General features: G+C 44.1%; 2 protein-coding genes across 16 annotated transcripts in view; one reads left to right on the top strand and one right to left on the bottom strand.

The window, feature by feature from the left end:
* The window catches only part of SEPTIN10 (septin 10), a 70,137-nt gene extending 56,060 nt beyond the window's left edge, over nt 1-14,077 (bottom strand). For 5 of the 15 annotated variants that reach the window (XM_071077129.1, XM_011724574.3, XM_071077133.1 and 2 more), the window contains exons 1-2: nt 13,336-13,476; nt 1,090-1,209 (exon numbers count right to left, since the gene is read on the bottom strand). Coding sequence is in view for 4 of the 15 variants with exons in the window: in XM_011724573.3 (XP_011722875.1) it covers nt 13,730-13,759 (30 nt within the window). In the remaining 11 variants the exon portion in view is untranslated. Of the gene's footprint in view, nt 1-1,089; nt 1,210-13,335; nt 13,594-13,729 lie in introns of those variants that run through there. The other 10 variants (XM_071077130.1, XM_011724575.3, XM_011724573.3 and 7 more) reach the window with 7 other exon arrangements.
* A 57-nt stretch (nt 14,078-14,134) lies between these two features.
* On the top strand, nt 14,135-18,936 carry LOC105471834 (sosondowah ankyrin repeat domain family member C). The gene has a single exon (XM_011724584.2). The coding sequence runs from the start codon at nt 14,435-14,437 to the stop codon at nt 16,028-16,030; it is 1,596 nt and encodes a 531-aa protein (XP_011722886.2). The 5' UTR covers nt 14,135-14,434; the 3' UTR covers nt 16,031-18,936.
* Nucleotides 18,937-19,351: the final 415 nt, after the last annotated feature.

Raw genomic sequence — 19,351 nt, 5'->3', positions numbered from 1 at the left:
ACTAAAAATATGGAAAAGACACTCAGGGTATAATGAAATCTGCATAGTCAGAGAAGGCACTGGCAAGAAAAGGCTTGAACAGAGACTTGAAGAAACAGGAAATTTCCTAGCAAATAAAGACTGGCTGGGCACGGTGGGTCCTAAGGTCAGGAGTTCGAGACCAGTCTGGCCAATATGGTGAAACCCCATCTCTGCTAAAATTTTTTTTAAATAGTTAGCCGGGTGTGGTGGCGGGTGCCTGTAATCCCAGCAACTTGGGAGGCTGACACAGAAGAATTGCTTGAACCTAGGAGGTGGAGGTTGCAGTGGTTGAGATTGTGCCACTGCACTCCACCCTGGGTGACAGAGCAGGACTCCATCTAAAAAAAAAAAAAAGAAGAAGAAAGAAAGAAAAGAAAGAAACAAAGAGGCTGGGCACAGTGGCTCACGCCTGTAATCCCAGCACTTTGGGAGGTCGAGGCAGGTGGATCACGAGGTCAAGGAGATCGAGACCATCCTGGCTAACATGGTGAAACCCCGAATCTACTAAAAATATAAAAAATTAGCCAGGCACGGTGGCAGGCGCCTGTAGTTCCAACTACTTGAGAGGCTGAGGCAGCAGAATGGCGTGAACCCGGGAGGCGGAGCTTGCAGTGAGCCAAGATTGCGCCTCTCCAAGCTTGGGCAACAGAGCAAGACTCTGTGAAATAAAATAAAAGAGAAGGGGAGGGGTGGGGAGGGGAGGGATGGGAAGGGGTGGGGAAGGGGAGGGGAGGGATGGGAAGGGGTGGGGAAGGGGAGGGGAAGGGGAGGGAAGGGGAGGGGAGGGATGGGAAGGGGTGGGGAAGGGGAGGGATGGGAAGGGGTGGGGAAGGGGAGGGATGGGAAGGGGTGGGGAAGGGGAGGGATGGGAACGGGTGGGGAAGGGGAGGGAAGGGGTGGGGAAGGGGAAGGAAGGGGAGGGGTGGGGAAGGGGAGGGGAGGGGTGGGGAAGGGAGGGAAGGGGAGGAACAAGATAGTAGTGGAATCAGCATATGCCAAAGGTACAAATATAACCAGTATGGTTGGAAAAGCACAGTGAGCTCATCATTGAAATCCAAAGAGGCTTACATGTAAATGCAAGGACAGCAGAAAAGGTGAGGCTGCAAGAGGCCAGGAGTCCCTTATGACTTAGTGACTTCATGATTCTGAGTCCAAGTGACTCAAACTAAGGTCACTGGAGAGACGTCACTGTGAAGCAGGAAAGAGAATAGGAGAGGAATCAGCACAGGTTTGATGCAATTTTGGAACTACTGAGTTTATGGTTCCTACGAGCACCCTGGATCCCTCAAAGAACTTTTATGTAATCACCCAAATCTTTAGTCAAGCATATAATTAGGGTAAATTTTACATTATCCAAAACAAATATATGTGGCCCAGTGGTAATTCTCACTTCTCTTGAAGTTTCCACTGATTCCTTGAGACTGGAATTGTTCTATACTGATAAGAGCACTAAAGATTCAGCTTAACTCATCAAGCCAGTTAGGCTTAGTTTTTAGGCTGAATATAATTATACCATATTACTAGTATCAGGCAGCAGTTTATAAAATATTATCTCATTTTTATAGTCAGAAAAAAAAATCGTCAAAAGGAAGAAAAAAGTTGCATATATTGAAATGGGGGAATTATTACTACAATGGGCAATTACTACTACAAAGATTAGAAGAAATAAAAAAATTGAGAGAAATGGATATGTGACATTAAGCAGTAGAAGAATACAGGTTTGTGCTGTATTAACACCATGGTTAAAAGTAAAAATGATTTCTGCATATGAACAAGTATTATGAAGTCTGATTCTTGGAGGGGGAATAAATATTTCCCTTTCTTTTTGATATCTATTAATATTATTACTTAGGTGAATTTAACAAAGACTAATACAGAAAAAAGACTACAGGTCTTCCTCAAATATCTAAAAAAATGCATTTAATCAGCAGCTATGTATTGAGTGCCTACTATGTTACAGAAACTGTCTTAAGTACTGGGGATGCATAAGTTAAAAAACAGAAAAATCTCTGCTCTTACACGGCTCCTATTCCAGTTAGGGAAAGACAGACAAAAATCTAAGTAAAGCATACACTTTGCTAGAGGATGATAAATGAAATAAAGAAAAATAAGGCAGGGAAAGCAGATAGGAAATGTGGAGGTGGCATGAGCAAGGGATGGGCACCTCTACCCTGTGTGTTTACCCACTTAGGGGGGCACAAGGACAAGGGCAGAAAACTGAAAAGGTGGGGACTGAAAGGATAATCTATGCAGATGCTGAAATCATCCAGAATTCTGACAGGTCTAATGTTAGAGAATTATAGGCAGTCAGTAGCTAAACCATCAGGCACCAGGAGAGGTGGTGTTTCAGATATGAGCGCAACAAAGGCATGTGGTTAGCAGACAGTATGACAGCTGAGTGAGGTCAGAACTGTCAGCCGGGAGAAGGAGGATCTGGAAATTGACGTGAGGAATGTGGTAATCAACTATTCCATCTACAGATTCTAGGGTACAAGGTGAATCCATAAATGACAGAAAGTTCCCAGACATTCCCTCTGGGAAAAAGTTCAGTCAACATAAAATTAGTCAAATATTTCTGTATTCTGACTAAAATCACGAATACATAAAGGAAGGCATGGCCCACCTTAACCAAGAATAGCAGTGGGCAAACCTTCCTAGGAAGCTGTGGAACAAGACACAGGTCATAACAAATTGAAAACTGTCACTGATTATCCCTCTTTCAGCTATGCTGACAAACACATGATTCCTGTTCCGGCTCAGAGGCAATCCTTTTGAACCCAGTCATAGCCTCTGGTTACTCCGGCTGCACCCAGGCCCTGCGGGATCTGGCCCCACCTAGTCTCCAGCTTCATCTTGCTCCTGATGTCCTCCTCTGGCATGTTTCAGACACACCAAAGCTCCACTCACCACCAGCCCTTTGCAATGCCATTCCCTCTACCTGGATGCCCTTCCCATCCTTTGTCCCACACAAAGGTTCTTCCCCTCAAGGGGCTTATATTATAGTGAGGAGACAGAGTTAAACAAGAAAACAAACCGTGTAAGTGCTGTGAAAGAAAGAAGTAATGTGGTAAGAGTATAACTGAGGTGGTAGTAGGGAGGAGATTTTCACAAAGGCCCAAATGCAACTCAATGGAGAAAGGAGAGTTTAAAAAAAAAAAACAAAACAAAAACAACAACAACAAAAAAAACAGTGCTGGAACAATTGGACGCCCATATGCTAAAATGAGCAAAAAGAACCTCGATTCATATCTGGTACCACATATAAAAATTTATGCAAAATGGAGCGCTGACCTAAAAACTTCTAGAAGAAAAGGTATAAAATCTTTGTGACTTTGGGTTAAGCAAATACTTTATAGCTACAACACAAGAAGCATAATCTATAAAAGAAAAAATGATGAACTGGACTTAAATAAAAAAATTCTGCTCTTCAAAAGATGTAGTTAGAGAGACTGAGCTGGGCACGGTGGCTCACAACTGTCATCCCAGCACTTTGGGAGGCCCAAACAGGTGGATGGCTTGAGTTCAGGAGTTCAAGACCAGCTGGGCAACATGGTGAAACCCCGTCTCTACAAAAAATTTAAAAAATTACCTAGGTGTGGTGACGCATACCTATAGTCCCAGCTATTCAAAAGACTGAGGCAAGGGGATCAGCCAAGCTGAGACAGTCGAGGCTACAGTGAGCCATGATCATGCCCCCCTGCCCTCACTTCAGCCTGGGAGATAGAGGGAGACCCTGTCTCAAAAGAAAAAAGGGACTGAAAAAACAAGAAAGACAAGATACAGACTGAGATAAAACAGCTGTAACTCATCTGTCTCATGAAGGACTTATATAAGAAATATATATATGTATATATATTTTTAAACTTGTACAACTCAATATTTAGACACTAACCCAATTGAAAATTGGGAAAAGACGGAACACTTGACCAAGGATGTACAGATGGCCAATAAGCACATGACAGTCATTAGGGAAATGCAAACTAAAACCACAGTGAGATATCACTACATACCTATCAGAATGACTAACAAACAAACAAACAAAACCCAAAAAACTGACAATATAAAGTATTGGCAAGGATGCAGAGCAACACACTCTCATTCATCACTAGTAGGAATACAAAATGGTACAACCAACTTGTAAACAGTATGACAGTTTCTTATTAAGTTAAACTCATACTTACTATACCACTCAGCAATCCTACTCCTAGACACTGACCAAAGTGAAATGAACATTTACATTCAGCTGGGTGTGGTGGCTCATGCCTATAATCCCAGCACTTTGGGAGGCCAAGGCAGGTGCATCAACTGGAGGTCAGGAGTTCGAGACCAGCCTGGCCAACATGGTGAAACCCTGTCTCTACTAAAAACACATAAATCAGCCGGGCATGGTGGCCCACACCTCTAATCCCAGCTACTTGGGAGGCTGAGGCAGGAGAATCACTTGAACCCAGGAGGCGGAAGCTGCAGTGAGCTGAGATCATGCCACTGCACTCCAGCCTGGGCGACAGAGTGAGACTCCATCTCAAAAAAACAAAAAACACATTCACACAAAAACCTGTAAGTAAAGGTATACAGTATCCTCATTCATAATTGCCAAAAACTGGAAACAGCCCATATGCTCTTTAAATGGAGAAAGGATGAATAGACTAAATTGCGGCACATCAATATAATGGAATATGACTCAGTGATAAACATGGATGAATCTCAAAGGCATGGCATTGAGTGAAAGAAGCCAGTGCAAAGGCTATGAAAATTCCATACAACTGACACTGCGGAAGGCAAAACAATAGAGGCAGAAAACTGGTCAGTGGTTGTCAGAGGAGGGTGGGATAAGAGGTTGACTACCAACAGCACAAGGACATTTTCGGGGGTTATGGAACTAGCTTAAATAGCTGGTGGTTACACAACTGTATGCCTTCACCAAAACTCTTTGAACCTTATACTAAAAAGGGTAAATTTACTGTACATAAATTGTACTTGAGGCCGGGCGCAGTGGCTCATGCCTATAATCCCAGCACTTTGGGAGGCCAAGACGGGCGGATCACCTGAGGTCAGGAGTTTGAGACCAGCCTGCCCAACATGGCAAAACTCTGTCTCTACTAAAAATACAAAAATTAGCCGGGCATGGTGGTGGGTGCCTGTAATCCCAGCTACTCAGGAGGCTGAGGCAGGAGAATCGCTTGAACCTGGGAAGGAGGTTCAAGTGAGCCGAGATCGCACCATGGCACTCTAGTCTGAGCCACAAGAGTGAAACTCCATCTCGAAAAATAATAAATAAATAAATAAATAAATAAATAAATAAATTGTACTTGAATAACAAAGTTAATTCATAAAAGTATAACAATTTTCTGACTAAAAGGTAGGTAAATGGCAAAGTGTAGCTAAAATAATCAGAATATCTGAGGATAAACTAAATAATATCTGTATAATTTTGTAATCAACAAAAAAGAAAATATATAGCAAAATATGCAAATACAAAGCAAAATTAAAATATTTTCTCCAACTGTTCAAATTATAATGCTGGCTTAGGTTCTTTGGTCCTCAGAGTTATGTAGAAACTGTAAATTATAATTCTTTTCTATACAACAGAATTTCTGTTACTGTATGACAAGCAGCCTATCTTCTACCAAAACAGAGAGCCCCTAGAAATTCTCTCAATGACCCATGTCACAAAGGAGAAGAGTTAACGTGACATCAGTATAAATGTATGTTAAGAAGGCTGTTAGAATTAACTGTTTATAGTAGCAACAGATGCAAAATGCTGCATCATTAAGAACTGCCAAAGCCTGGAATGAGGTCTGGGGCAAGGAGGTACAAAGACAACATGGAGGAAACAAGAGACATTTTGTGCAAGGATGTGTGAAAGTTGCATCTCATCCAAAAAACTGGAGATAACAGTACTCAGCTCATGGGCTGGGAGAATAAAATGTGATAACACAGGATGGGCGCGCTGTCTCACGCCTGCAATCCCAGCACTTTAGGAGACCAAACAGGGTGGATTACAAAGTCAAGAGATTGAGACTATCCTGGCCAACATGGTGAAACCCCGTCTCTACTAAAACTACAAAAATTAGCTGGGTGTGGTGGCACATGCCTGTAATCCCAGCTACTCAGGAGGCTGAGGCAGGAGAATCGTTTGAACCCAGGAGGCAGAGGTTGCAGTAAGCCGACGTTGCACCACCGCACTCCAATCTGGCGACAAAGTGAGACTCTGTCTCAAAAAACAAAAAATAAAAAACAAAATGTGATAACACAAGGGAAGTACTTGCCACGGTGAATGCACTTCAGCATCTGGTAGCATTCAATTACCATGGTGGACATAGTTATAGCCACAAAGAACAAGTCCACAGAAAAATATATCTTAACTACTTTATTACCTGCAAAGATCTTCAGAGATTACTGGGCCACTAAAAGTTGAAAATAGCTAAAAAGTTCCCTTTTATTAAAAAAAAAAATTGCACTAAAAATTTTAAAGCTATTTCTTTTTTTTTTTTTTGAGATGGAGTCTCACTCTGTCACCCAAGCTGGAGTGCAGTGGCACGATGTCAGCTCACTGCAACCTCTGTCTCACAGGTTCAAGCGATTCTCCTGCCTCAGCCTCCCGAGTAGCTGGGACAACAGGCACACACCACCACGACAGGCTAATTTTTGCATTTTTAGTAGAGACAGGGTTTCACCATGTTGGCCAGGCTGGTCTCGAACTCCTGACCTCAGGTGATCCACCCACCTCAGCCTCCCAAAGTGCTGGGATTACAGGCATGAGCCACTGCGCCCAGCAAAGCTATTTCTTTCAGGAATAGTGAAGAATTGAAAGGCTTCTCATGTTATTTTAAGGCTGAGCATATAAACAGTGTCAGACAGTGAATATTCTTCCTGTCTAAAATGTCTAGCCTGATTTTCTCCACTAATCCGTGCCCATCTCTTCCTTTACTATTTAGCTCAATATTGAGCTTTTGTAAAAAGCTTTACTTAAAGGTAGTATAAATCATAATCACACAAATAATGTGTATTTTCCAAAAATTCGTATTAGTAAGCTGCTTGGAGTAAGAATACATCTCCATAGAACAATATTACAAACAGCTAAGGTCCTGAGTAGGTTCTCGAATGCCTCATTTAACTTACAATGTACAGAGTATTTAGTCTTAGACTGTTTTCAAATCTAGTAGCAGACTAAGAAGAAAAAACATATGTTGCCCTATTGCTAGGATGGCTAACTATAGATCATGCATTCTCAATGCGGGCAGTACCTGTATTATCTCTCCCCCTAAAGAGAGGAGAAATTGGTTCTTGGGAGGACAAAAATAAATAAATAAATAAATGGTCTGTGGCCTTCAGCAAAGCTCAACCTTATCTGAAAAACGTATATTCTTTAGTACTGGATTCCTCCCATTAGGGAGAGCTTAATTACTTGAATTAATTTAATAAAAATCAAATGTTATTAATTACATTTTATTTAATTTTTCTCCTGAGGGGACAATAATGAAAAAAATGTTGAGAAACACTGTTCTAGACAAACCTTGAAAAAGGCAAAGTTTAGATTTAGTCTTTTCCCACCTTCCTTTTTGCAGCCCTCCCCTCCCCTGACTCCTCACCCAACTTGCCCTAAATCAAAACTACCTACCTGTGTTCACCCCTAGGGAAACTCTGACTTCCTTGATTCCCAGGATCTCCCTAGGCATTAGGAAAGTCACCCACTGACTAACCTGCCTGGAGGTATCTATACTTTTATAAGACGACAAAAGGACTTTCTATAAAGTAGATTTCATGCAGTGCAAATGGGAAAAAAACCTGAAGATTATGCTGGAGATGGTGAAAAGTTCAATGTCTGTTTCTGAAGCCGTGACTCATTCAGAGTGAGCAGAACTAGCTACTAATTTGTCAACGAGAACATTTCTCATCTATTCACATAGAATTACCTTAGTCAACTATTCCTCTTAAAGGTCCTTTATAACAAAAGCAGTTTTTCATTTTAATTTTCAAAAATCATTTGAGTTAGTTCTGGCCTAACTTAGAGCTCAAGGTAATGTTCCTGCCAAATAGTATATATGCAGCTAAGGGAAAATGTCACCATGCACAGCTTCTATTTGTCTATGAGAAAACTGGGATAGTTTTCTCATGGACACTCACTAAACATTCAAGGTATCCATCAATATACTCCCTACCTAATATTTCACAATTTGTGAACTCTTTCTATGCAACAGACACTCTAAGACAATAGGACTTTCTTGCTATCCCCATAAATACAGACCACACAGAGGGCAGGATAAACTTGACCTGATTCTTAAGGGAGGAAGGTAAAGGAAATCAGAGAATGGCCACATTTCCACCTTATCTTTGATAAGCTCCTTGGTTATGTGAAGTTAGGCTGAAACTAGTGTGAAGGGGCTGGGAACCCCATCCTACCTGGCACAGACCAGGCAGCCTATTTACTAAAAATAATACCAACAAAGTATAAGTGCTATATCCCAAGCTATTAAATCTTATTTGTTTCATGGTGTTTAACATTAGAATTTAACAGTTTACTTTTGTCATTATGACTATGAGATATGTGATTCCTCCTCCATAATCCTTAAATCAGTAGTAGATACAAATCCTGAAAAATATTAAATTTTCTAAATAAAGCATTATCTAAATCAACCTTCCAGATGTAATCAGAAGAAAGTGTAAGAATTAAAGTTCTCATTACAAAAGCTTTGCGCATCAGGCATTTTATACTAGGAATGCCCAAAATCTAAAGCAGAGACAAATTACATTAATATGGTTGAAAACAAGGGTCCTGTACATATTCTTGAAGAGAGGGAATCTATCCTGCAGTAGATTATAAAAATTTAAGAGCATCCTTCTCCTTCTTTCCCACACACCAAAATATAATCAATCAATCAATCAATTAATCCAAACAGAGTCTGGGACTACGTTATAATGAAAATCAGTCTGGGAATATCTGAAAAGTATGAGACTATCAGTGTTACAGCCTAGGGAAGGTGGGGCTTCATTAGAACATACATGTAGATGAAAAAACAGCTCCTGGCTGCCTGCAAGCATTTATAATTTATTCATTTAACATTCAGCAAGAGTAAAATTGTCCAAGATAACATACTTTCCATATAAAAAAAACAACACCTGTCCTCAAAGATATATGAGTATGGCTCTGGAGGATACAAAGAATAACACAGGTTGCTCTTCCTGAAGGCAGATCATTTAATTAAGGACGAAAAAATGCAGAGCTTACTTGATGCAAAAGGTTAACAACACAAAAACATAAATTAGGAGGTACTGCAAGGTAGCATATGACCAAATGCCAAATGAGAAGTAGTCTGGCTGCCAGGGGCTGGGGTTCTCTGGGAAAGCTTCAGAGGAAGTAGCATGGGAACTGAGTCTTTCATTATACTACAATGATTATAGGATCTCCAGATGAAGAGATGGGAATATCCGAAGGCACGGAGATGGTAATTAACAGGACATGAAAGGAAAGAATTAAGAATCACAACTTCAAGACAGAAAGTAAAACAAATGAGAGAAGCCTCTTAGATACAAAAATTATTCTCACTGAAGAATAACTCAGAAGGAATGAGAAAAAAAGTTCAGAAGCATTGTAGCTAAAACAGAAAATGACAAATGTGGACAGGAATTGCAAAGATTTAGACACCACTTAAAAGGTAAGGACAACTGAAGAAGTGGAAAATTACGGCTGTTTCTCAAGAGAGGAAAAGGCAGCCAGTGGACTGTACTCAACACTGTTTCAAGATCCACTATCTCAGTCAGCAATAACTAATTATACAGTCAGGATCTCCTGAATCATAAAATGATGCAATTCCCTAATAAGGGGCATGGTGGAGATAATGGCAGGGACAATATGACACAGAGCAATCTCACGATCACTAGCTGTGATTCCTTGAGCGAGACACTAAACTTACCCGAAGTGTTTTTTTTTTTTTTTAAGAAGTCTCGCTCTGTCGCCAGACTGCAGTGCAGTAGTACGATCTCGGCTTACCGCAACCTCCACCTCCCAGGTTCAAGCGATCCTCCTGCCTCAGCCTCCCGAGTAGCTGGGACTACAGGTGCACGCAACCATGCCCAGCTAATTGCTGTATTTTTAGTAGAGACGGGGTTTCACCATGAGGTCATGAGGTCTCGATCTCTTGACCTCATGATCCGTCTGTTTGGGTCTCCCAAAGTGCTGGGATTACAGGTGTGAGCGACTGTGCCCAGCTACTTCCCTGAGTTGTAATATCCTCTTCTATTAATAAAAGGTCTGGGCTGGGCACGGTGGCTCATGCCTGTAACCCCAACACTTTGGGAGATTGAGACAGGCGGATCACCTGAGGTTGGGAGTTCAAGACCAGCTTGATCAACATGGAGAAACCCCGTGTCTACTAAAATTACAAAAAATTAGCCAGGTGTGGTGGCACATGCCTGTAATCCCAGCTACTCGGGAGGCTGGGGTATGAGAATCGTTTGAACCAGGAGGTGGAGGTTGCAGTAAGCTGAGATCACGCTATTGAACTCCAGCCTGGGTGACAGAGCAACACTCCGTCTCCAAAAAAACGAGAGCGAGAAATGAAGAGAAATACTATGTACATGATTTAGAAAATTCAACATAGTAAAGCTATCAATTCTCCCTAAATTGATATAAACATTTAATGTAATTCCTCTCAAAATCCCAGCAAAATTATTTGTAAATATAGATAAGATGATTCTAAAACTTACACAAAAAGGCACAGAACTAGAGTACCTAAAAATCTGGGGGAGAGGGGAATCAAGTGGGAGAAATCAGTCTACCTTATTTCAGATGTACACAGCTACAGGAATCAAGACTGTGTGCTAATGGAGAACCCAGAAACAGACTGAAATAGACCCACACAAATATGCTCAACTGACTTTTGACAAAAGTGCATCAACAATTCAGTAATTGAAAGCGAGTCTATTCAATAAACGGTGCTGGAGCAACTGGAAATCCATAGGCCAAAAAATGGCCCTCAACTTAAGTCTGACACCTAACAGAAAAATTAACTCAAAATGGGTCATAACATAAATATGAAATATAAACTATAAAACTTTTAGGAAAAAAATACGAGAAAATCTTTGGGATCTAAGGTTAGGCAAAGAGTTCTTAAACTTGACACCAAAAGCACAGTCCATAAAAGGAAAAAATGACAAATTTCAACAACATTTAAAAATTTTGCTTTGCAAAATACCCTATTAGAAGATGAAAAGATAAACTACAGACTGAGAGAAAACATTTGCAGATGACACATCTGAGAAAGGACTGGAATTTAGTATGCCTGAAAAACTTTAAACCCAACAGAAAAAAAAAAAATCTAACTAGAAAATAGGCAACATGTTGGGAGGCTGAGATGGGACGATCACTTGAGCCCAGGAGTTTGAGACCAGCCAGGGCAACATGGTCACACCCCTGCCTCTACAAAAAATACAAAAATTAGCTGGGTGTGGTGGTGCACACCTATAGTCCTAGCTACTTGGGGTGGCTGAGGCAGGAGGATCGCTTGAGCCCAGGAGGTCGAGGCTGAGGTTGAAGTGAGCCATGTTGGCACCACAGCACTCTAGCCTGGGTGACAATGTGAGAAATGCAAGTTAAAATCACCATGAGGTGTCACCATATACCTATAAGAATGGCTAAATTAAAAATAGGGACAACACCAAATGCTGGTGAGGATGTGCAGAAACTGGACCTCTCCTACTCTTCTGGTGGGGATGGAAAATAATACAGCCATTCTGAGAAAGTTTGGCAGTTTCTTATAAAACTAAGCATGCAATTACCATATGACCCAACAATTGTATTCCTGGGCATCTATCCCAGAGAACTGAAGACTTATGCTTACATTATGAGTTACTGTACATGAATGTTTATAGCAGCTTTATTCCCAAGAGCCAAAAACTGAAAACAACCTAGATGTCCTTCAAACTGTGGCACAATCATACCATGGAATACGACGTCAGCAAACTACAGACACATGCAACAACCTGGATGAATCTCCAGAACTTTGCTGAGTAAAAAAAATCCAACCTCAAAAGGTTACTAACTGGGTGATTCCATTATATAAGTCTTGGAATGACAAAACTATAGGAATAAAAACGAATCACACTGATTGTCTGGGGTTAAGGAGGAGGCAGGGCAGGAAAGAAGTGAGTGTGGTTATAAAAAGGCACTATGGGATCCTCCTGGTCCTGGGAACATCCTTTATCTTCACCGTAGCAATCAATGACACTATCTTGGTTGTGATATCATACTATGGGTTTGCCAGATATTACTGTGGAAAGCTGGGTAAAGGGTTCTCTCTATACTGCATTATTTCTTACAACTGCATACGAATCTACAATTAATGCAAAATAAAGTTTAATTCGAAAATAAGTTAGTCTCAAAGCAAATTAAGTACAATTAAAAAGAAATCTAACATCAGCTAAATGAAGTGCTCTCTTCTGCTCAAGCGTGTCTGGATACGTACTCTACGAATCAAAGAGTTTATAAAACACATTTTCCTCACCAGGACCCCTCAATTCTCCCTCACTCACACATGCACACAAACACAGCAACTGAGACAAGGGGGGTCCAAACAGAAAATTTGAGATTTTTTAAAATACGCGATAGAATGAAAAGAGACCTGGGCTGAATCGGGGAGAAAAATCTTTGTCCAGGTTCTATAAAACAAACCAACGGTGTCACTTTGGACGGATCCTCTAATCTCTCAGCCTACAATCTGAACTCTTTCTACAATTTAAACTTCTCATGTAGGAGGCTGCTTAGGAGAGCAGTTCTCAAACTTTTTGGTCTCCAGCCTCCAAAGAGCTTTTGTTTACATAGATTAAAACCACTAATGTTTACTATCAGAAATTAAAAGGGAGAATTTGTTTTTAAGAATACACAGACCGGAGCTTGCAGTGAGCTGAGATCCAGCCACTGCACTCCAGCCTGGGCGACAGAGCGAGACTCCGTCTCAAAAAAAAAAAAAAAAGAATACACAGACATCGGCCCTCCAAACGGTGGTATCATTCCATATCATGTAGCCTTTGGAAAACTCGATGTACAGGTCCTTGGTACTATTATGAAAATAGTTGTAACGACACTTTGAAAACCGCTGGCTTACTAGCAAGCGAAATAAATATACAAAAGTAACTGGAAAGGTTCAAAACAATGAACAAACGCGTTCTTTTAGAGTACAAAAGAGTCAAGGCGGGAAAAAAAACGGTTCGGAGGAAAACTTGGACGACCACACCATTGGGTAAAACGCGAAAGCTTTTGAAAAGCCAGGGAAGCCGGGCTTTCTCCCGGGGGCAGGGAGGCTGGGAAGTGCTCACGGCTGTAAAAGATGACCGCTATTCAACCAGTCCGCACAGCGCCCTCAACACCGTTACAGCCATGAGAGACCCACAATCACCGCTGTGGGTTTAACTTTTGGCAAAGACCGGGAAGTCGTTCAAGAAGAACTCCCCCACCGTCCCGACGCTGGCACCGCGCCCCGTGCCCCGCGAGCCGGGGTCCGGCCGCGCCCAGGCTCCGCAGAGGCTCCTGTCCCGCCCCAGGCGCCCGGCCGCCGCGGAAGCCGGGAAGGACTGGGCGGGCGGGGCCCGAGGGGGCGCGGGTCACAATCCCGGGCCGGACCAGGGGGCCAGCGGGCCGGGGTCGCGGTCCGGGAAGTCCCGCGGGGGCCGAGGAGCTCGGGGCTGGGGCCCCGGCGTCGGCGGGACTCACCAGGTGCCGCGCCACCTCGGAGGAGGCCATGGTCGCGGGGAGGGGCGCGGTGAAGCGGCTGTATCAGCCCGGCCCCGAGCGGCTGGTCCCGACAACGGCGGCGGGAAGGCGGGAGCGCTGCAGTAACGGGCGGGGCGCGAGGCGAAGCGGCTCCGCCACAGGGAAGGGACAGGGGCGGGGCCGAGCTGGAGGCCTCCGGGGACGGTGGACGGGGGGCGGGGTCGGGGCGGACGCCCTGTGGTGCGCGCTGAGCGTTTTGAGTTCGCCAAACGAGCCCCTCGCGGGAGCTGCCCTCGACGACTGAGGACTGAGTGTCAGTGTTGGGGCGGGCTGAAGGAGAGCCGGGACTCCAGGAAGAGGGCGCGAAGAATGCAGGCGGGAACTGCGGAACAGTGATTGCGGCCCACGCGAGGCCGGAAGTGGGCGGGCCCTGAGGCAAGGCCGCCCTAGGTGGGTGTGGCTGATACAGCGGGGAGCGGAAGTGGGCGTGGCCTGTTGTCGTGGGCGCGGGGCGGGGATGCGGGGGGCGTGTTCCCCCGGGCGCGGCCCAGTGAGGCGGTGGCCGAGTTCTCCGACCTGTGACGCCTAGGCTGGCAGCCCGCTGAGCCCGCCAGACTCCGCCGTCTTCGGGAGACGGCCGCTGGGAGCCCGCCGCGATGGGACCGCGCTGAGCCGCCCGCTGGCGGGGGAGCAGCGCGGTCTAGGATGGAGGGGTCGGCAGAGTGGGGCCCCGAGGCAGTGCTGGGCCCCGAGGCGGTGCTGCGCTTCCTGGCGGAGCGCGGGGGCCGGGCCCTGCATGCCGAGCTGGTGCAGCACTTCAGGGGCGCACTGGGCGGCGAACCCGAGCAGCGCGCCCGCGCCCGCGCGCACTTCAAGGAGCTGGTGAACGCCGTGGCCACGGTGCGCGTCGATCCCGCCGACGGCGCCAAGTACGTGCACCTCAAGAAGAGGTTCTGTGAGGGGCCGTCCGAGCCCTCCGGGGACCCGCCGCGAATCCAGGTGACCGCCGAGCCCGAGGCCCCCGACTGCCCGGCCGGGCCCGAGGTGCGCGATCGGCTCCCCGACGCAGCGGCCCCGGAGGCGCTCCCTGGACAGGGCCGCGAGCTGGGCGAGGGAGAGCCCCACGCCGCCGCTCACGGGCCGCCCCTGAGCGCCGGGGCTCGCAGGAAGAACTCGCGGCGCGAAGTGCAGCCCCTGCCCCGGACTCCGGCCCCGGGACCCAGTGAGGACCTGGAACCCCCGCCCCATGGCTGCGAGGAGGCGGACAGGAGCAGCTCCCTTGGGGGGGCCACCGCACAGAGGCCGGCCCGCCAGAACTTCCGCGACCTGGTGATGGGCAGTTCCCCGCAGCTGAAGAGGAGCGTGTGTCCCGGGGGCAGCAGCCCGGGCAGCTCCTCCGGGGGAGGACGCGGCAGAGGCGGTGGCGACTCAGACAGCGCATCGGTGGCCTCGTCGTCCGCGGAGGAGGAGAGCAGCGGCGGAGGCTCCGTGACGCTAGACCCCCTGGAGCACGCCTGGATGCTCTCTGCCTCCGATGGCAAGTGGGACAGCTTGGAGGGCTTGCTCACCTGCGAGCCCGGCCTGCTGGTCAAGCGGGACTTCATTACCGGCTTCACTTGCCTGCATTGGGCCGCCAAGCATGGAAGGCAGGAGCTTCTGGCCATGCTAGTCAACTTCGCCAACAAACACCAGCTGCCGGTGAACATCAACGCCAGGACGAGCGGGGGTTACACCGCCCTGCACTTGGCAGCCATGCACGGGCACGTGGAGGTCGTGAAGCTGCTGGTAGGGGCCTACGACGCCGATGTGGACATCAGGGACTACAGTGGGAAAAAGGCCTCCCAGTACCTGAGTCAGAGCATCGCTGAGGAGATCAAGAACCTGGTGGGAGCCCTGGACGAGGGTGACGGGGAAAGCGCCGCGGGTAGCAGCGGTGGGCGCTGGAGGCTTTCAAAGGTGCTTCCCTCGCATCTCATCACCTACAAACTCTCACACGTCCTAGATGATGGAGGAGACCATCACTACCATCACCATCACCAACATCACCACTTGGCTGAGGGGTGGGTCGGAGGCAAAGCCAAGGATCCAGGGCGCAAAGCCTCAGGCAGCTCTAGTGGACGTATAAAACCCAGACTCAACAAAATCCGCTTCAGAACCCAGATTGTCCACACCACACCCTCTTTCAGGGACCCAGAACAGCCACTGGAGGGTGGCGGGGAGGAGGAAGTGGAGGAGGAACGGTCTGTTAAAGGCCACTCGTCCTCCTTCAAATTGAGACCAAAGTCCAATGTATTTGGGTAAAAATTATTTCTTTTAGAAAATGCTAAGGGTTATTTGTCTTAGGAAATTGAATACTAGGTGTTGTAAGGAAATGAGACCAGAAGGACAAGCTAAATTATGCATTCTTACTTGAGGGACTGGAATGGATGGGGCGGAGTTCCCTTCAGGTTAGCCTTCTGGGGAAAGTGGATTTCTTTTTAAGAGATTCATCATACCTTGACCTGTGCCTCTTTTCTGCCCTCCACTTCCCTGCCCTGGAGCCCATTTCTGGAGACTAGAAATGTATCTAAATTGGGGGAACAGAATGAATGAATGAGAGTTCCTTTGCTTTAACCATTCCTGGATGTCTGCAAAGTAAGGAATAGTGCACTTTTTATGTATCTGATTTTATAAGGGGTTACTCTTTCAAGAGCAACAAAAAAATGCAAATTGTAATGAAACTGGTAGTATTTCTGAGTGTGAAAACGACAGGCTGCCCCATTTTTTACTAATTGCATTTGCATTTTAAGGTACTACTGAAGGTCAGATCAAAGTTGAAATGCAAAAATACTAATTAGGTAATAATGTGAATAAATGGGAATCCTCTTGGTATTTTATGTGTATTGTAAGTAGCAGTTAAATTATTTTTGTAAAAGCAATTTCAGTTTTAATCACTGAACAAAGGAAACAGGCAACATTCACTTCTGTAGTATGGTTTCCAGCTATCTCTAACACCACTATTAAGGTACACCAGTGTTAAGGTACATTAATAACTACACAAAATTTTATTTAAAGAGGGCACTTAGCAGCCTATGATAGTTTTAAATAAAATGTTGCCTCTCCTTCGGATTCTCACTAACTTGTGTTACTATTCTAAAAGTTTGCATTTGCTGGGGTGTTTATTCTGAGGATCATATAACCATTGTTCTACTTGGCATAACCCTGTTTAATGGTGCTTAGAGCTGAATTACCTACAGAAACTGTTTCTGGTTTAAATAATTAGCACAAATTGGCTCATGAGCCCATGTTTCTGTGAAGTAATTATTAAACCAACGTAATGATCCTCACGTAAGGTACACTTTTTATTTTACTACATTGGTAGTCTCTATGACTTGTAGCAATGTTTTATAAATGTTTAAAATGCTAAACTTAATTTTCCAACCTTTTCTTGACAATTAGATACCTATCCTGTAGTTACTGAAAATCTGGGTAGTAAATCTACCCAGTTAAAATGGCACTTTATAAAAGGGAATAGAGAAGAGATGGGACTATTTCTATATTTAAATGCTGCTGGCTATTAAATTCCTTTGTATATAAATGAAAAATACCATTCATTAAAATTAAGGACTTAAGTGTGGTTCTTAATTACATTTCATTCGTTTATGTTAGAGTAAATGGCTTCATAATTACTTTAAAATTTAACCCACAAGCATATGAAATCTGTTTGTCATAAAATTGGAAACAATTTTTGAGAGGGACTAATTTAAACAAGTCCTTCTCCTTTAGTCTTTTGGGTCACGTAATTGCTGAAACCTAAGTACCTACAGACTACAGGATAAGGAAGTTCACAGCCTGCAGGGTGAATGAACCCATGTGTGAACTGCACAAAGCAATTCATAGAAAATGCACAGAAATTTGTAACACTTCTGTCACGTCTGTCTCTAGATGCTCATTGAATTTGTTTAAAGATGGATGAAAGGCCGGGCATAGTGGCTCACGCCTGTGATCCCAGCATTTTGGAAGGCCGAGGTAGGTGGATCACTTGAGGCCAGGAGTTTGAAACCAGCCTGGCCAACATGGTAAAAACGTGTCTCTTCTAAAAATACAAAAATTAGCTGGGTGTGGTGGTGCGTTCCTATAGTCCTAGCTACTTAGGAGGCTGAGGCATGAGAATCACTTAAACCTGAGAGGCGAAGGTTGCAGTGAGCCAAGATCATGCCACTGCACTCTAGCCTGGGCAGCGGAGACTCTGTCTCAAAAAAAAAAAAAAAAGATGAATGAAAATATGAAATATCTAAACTATTATCCATTCGTTTGCCTTTTGTTGTGGGATTTTAGATATGAACTGTGTAAATTTGAGAAGCACTTATGCATACACGTGGGTGAAAAACCAATCTAATTTTGTATAAATAAAAATAGGCTCCTGGAAGGTGAGAAGTAGTCAGTTGTGCTAAATCTATACATATTGCCTGTATCTAGTGCGGAATAAGCTATGACGTCCCATTGAGGAATCTTAAATTTCATAGACATGTAAAGCTGAAATAACTCTAAAGAGTAGATGTTTCAGAACCATCAGAAGGTTCTGGTGAACAGTCAGTATTATCTCTTAAATGTATATGTTGGTCACTAATTGCACAAAATCTATAATTTGCTAGGGCTTTAGAGATTGAGTCAATATGTCATTTACTGTGGTTTTCCCCCAAAGGCTTTAACTTTTCTGATAAAATAATATTTTAAATTTTCAAAAACCCATTCCTGAGGGGAACTACTAGCATTCCTTTTCATGATGTGCTTGTTTGTGCAGTAAGTAGCATTTTTGGCTACTTAACTCTACATTCCTCTTATTTTTCAGTTTCCAGTCAAGATTATAAAAAGCAAGATTATAATTTGATATTCATAGAGTTGCGCCTACCTTTAATGGAAAAATGTATGTCAGATACTTAGATGTTTATTGATATGAGACCATGTGGTTAAAAAACCCAAGTATGTCCATGTGTTTCTTATAAGGTACACTTGAAACTAGTGAGTATTTGTCACATTTCACTTTCATGGTATGTAAAATGCAGTTCGCATATATAACTTGAATATCTGGTACTAGTTTTTTCATGCCTGAAATCTTGGAGGCTAGGTTGCCTTGTCTCTCCTTTTTTTAAATAAGTGAAATTTGGGAGATTGTAAAATCTGTAAAGTTTGTTTTGTCAAAATAAAATGTTCACAGTATAATTTTTCTCTGAATTGTTTAAGTTTCTGTCGTCCTTTAGACTTTTTACATATACTGTGTTTTACAGTTCACAAAATGCTTTTTGAAGTTTCAATTTATTTGACCCTTTTCCTATCCCTTAAGATTATGGGCCATATGTTCTTGACTTACAGATAAGAAAATAAAGGTTAATGGTTGTTCAGGGTCACACAGTAAAAAGCTGTTAGTAAGATCTTAAGAGTCAGTGCTTTCCCACAACGTTACCTTTTCTGCACGTTGAATTGCCACATTTTTAGCAAAACAGCTGTAGTTTGGCACCAGTGATGGAGGAATCAACTAGGAGAGAAGGTAATACCTCCACCACTACCTAAAAAAAAGCTGTATAGGTTTTGCACACACCATCCGCCATAAACCCTCCCTACCCAGGGCTGACTTCAAGACAG

Source organism: Macaca nemestrina, chromosome 13, assembly GCF_043159975.1.
Source record: "Macaca nemestrina isolate mMacNem1 chromosome 13, mMacNem.hap1, whole genome shotgun sequence".
In the NCBI taxonomy this organism is placed as follows: domain Eukaryota; kingdom Metazoa; phylum Chordata; class Mammalia; order Primates; family Cercopithecidae; genus Macaca; species Macaca nemestrina.
The sequence above is the reverse complement of the archived record's forward strand: the minus strand, read 5'-3'. Positions and strand labels throughout refer to the sequence as shown.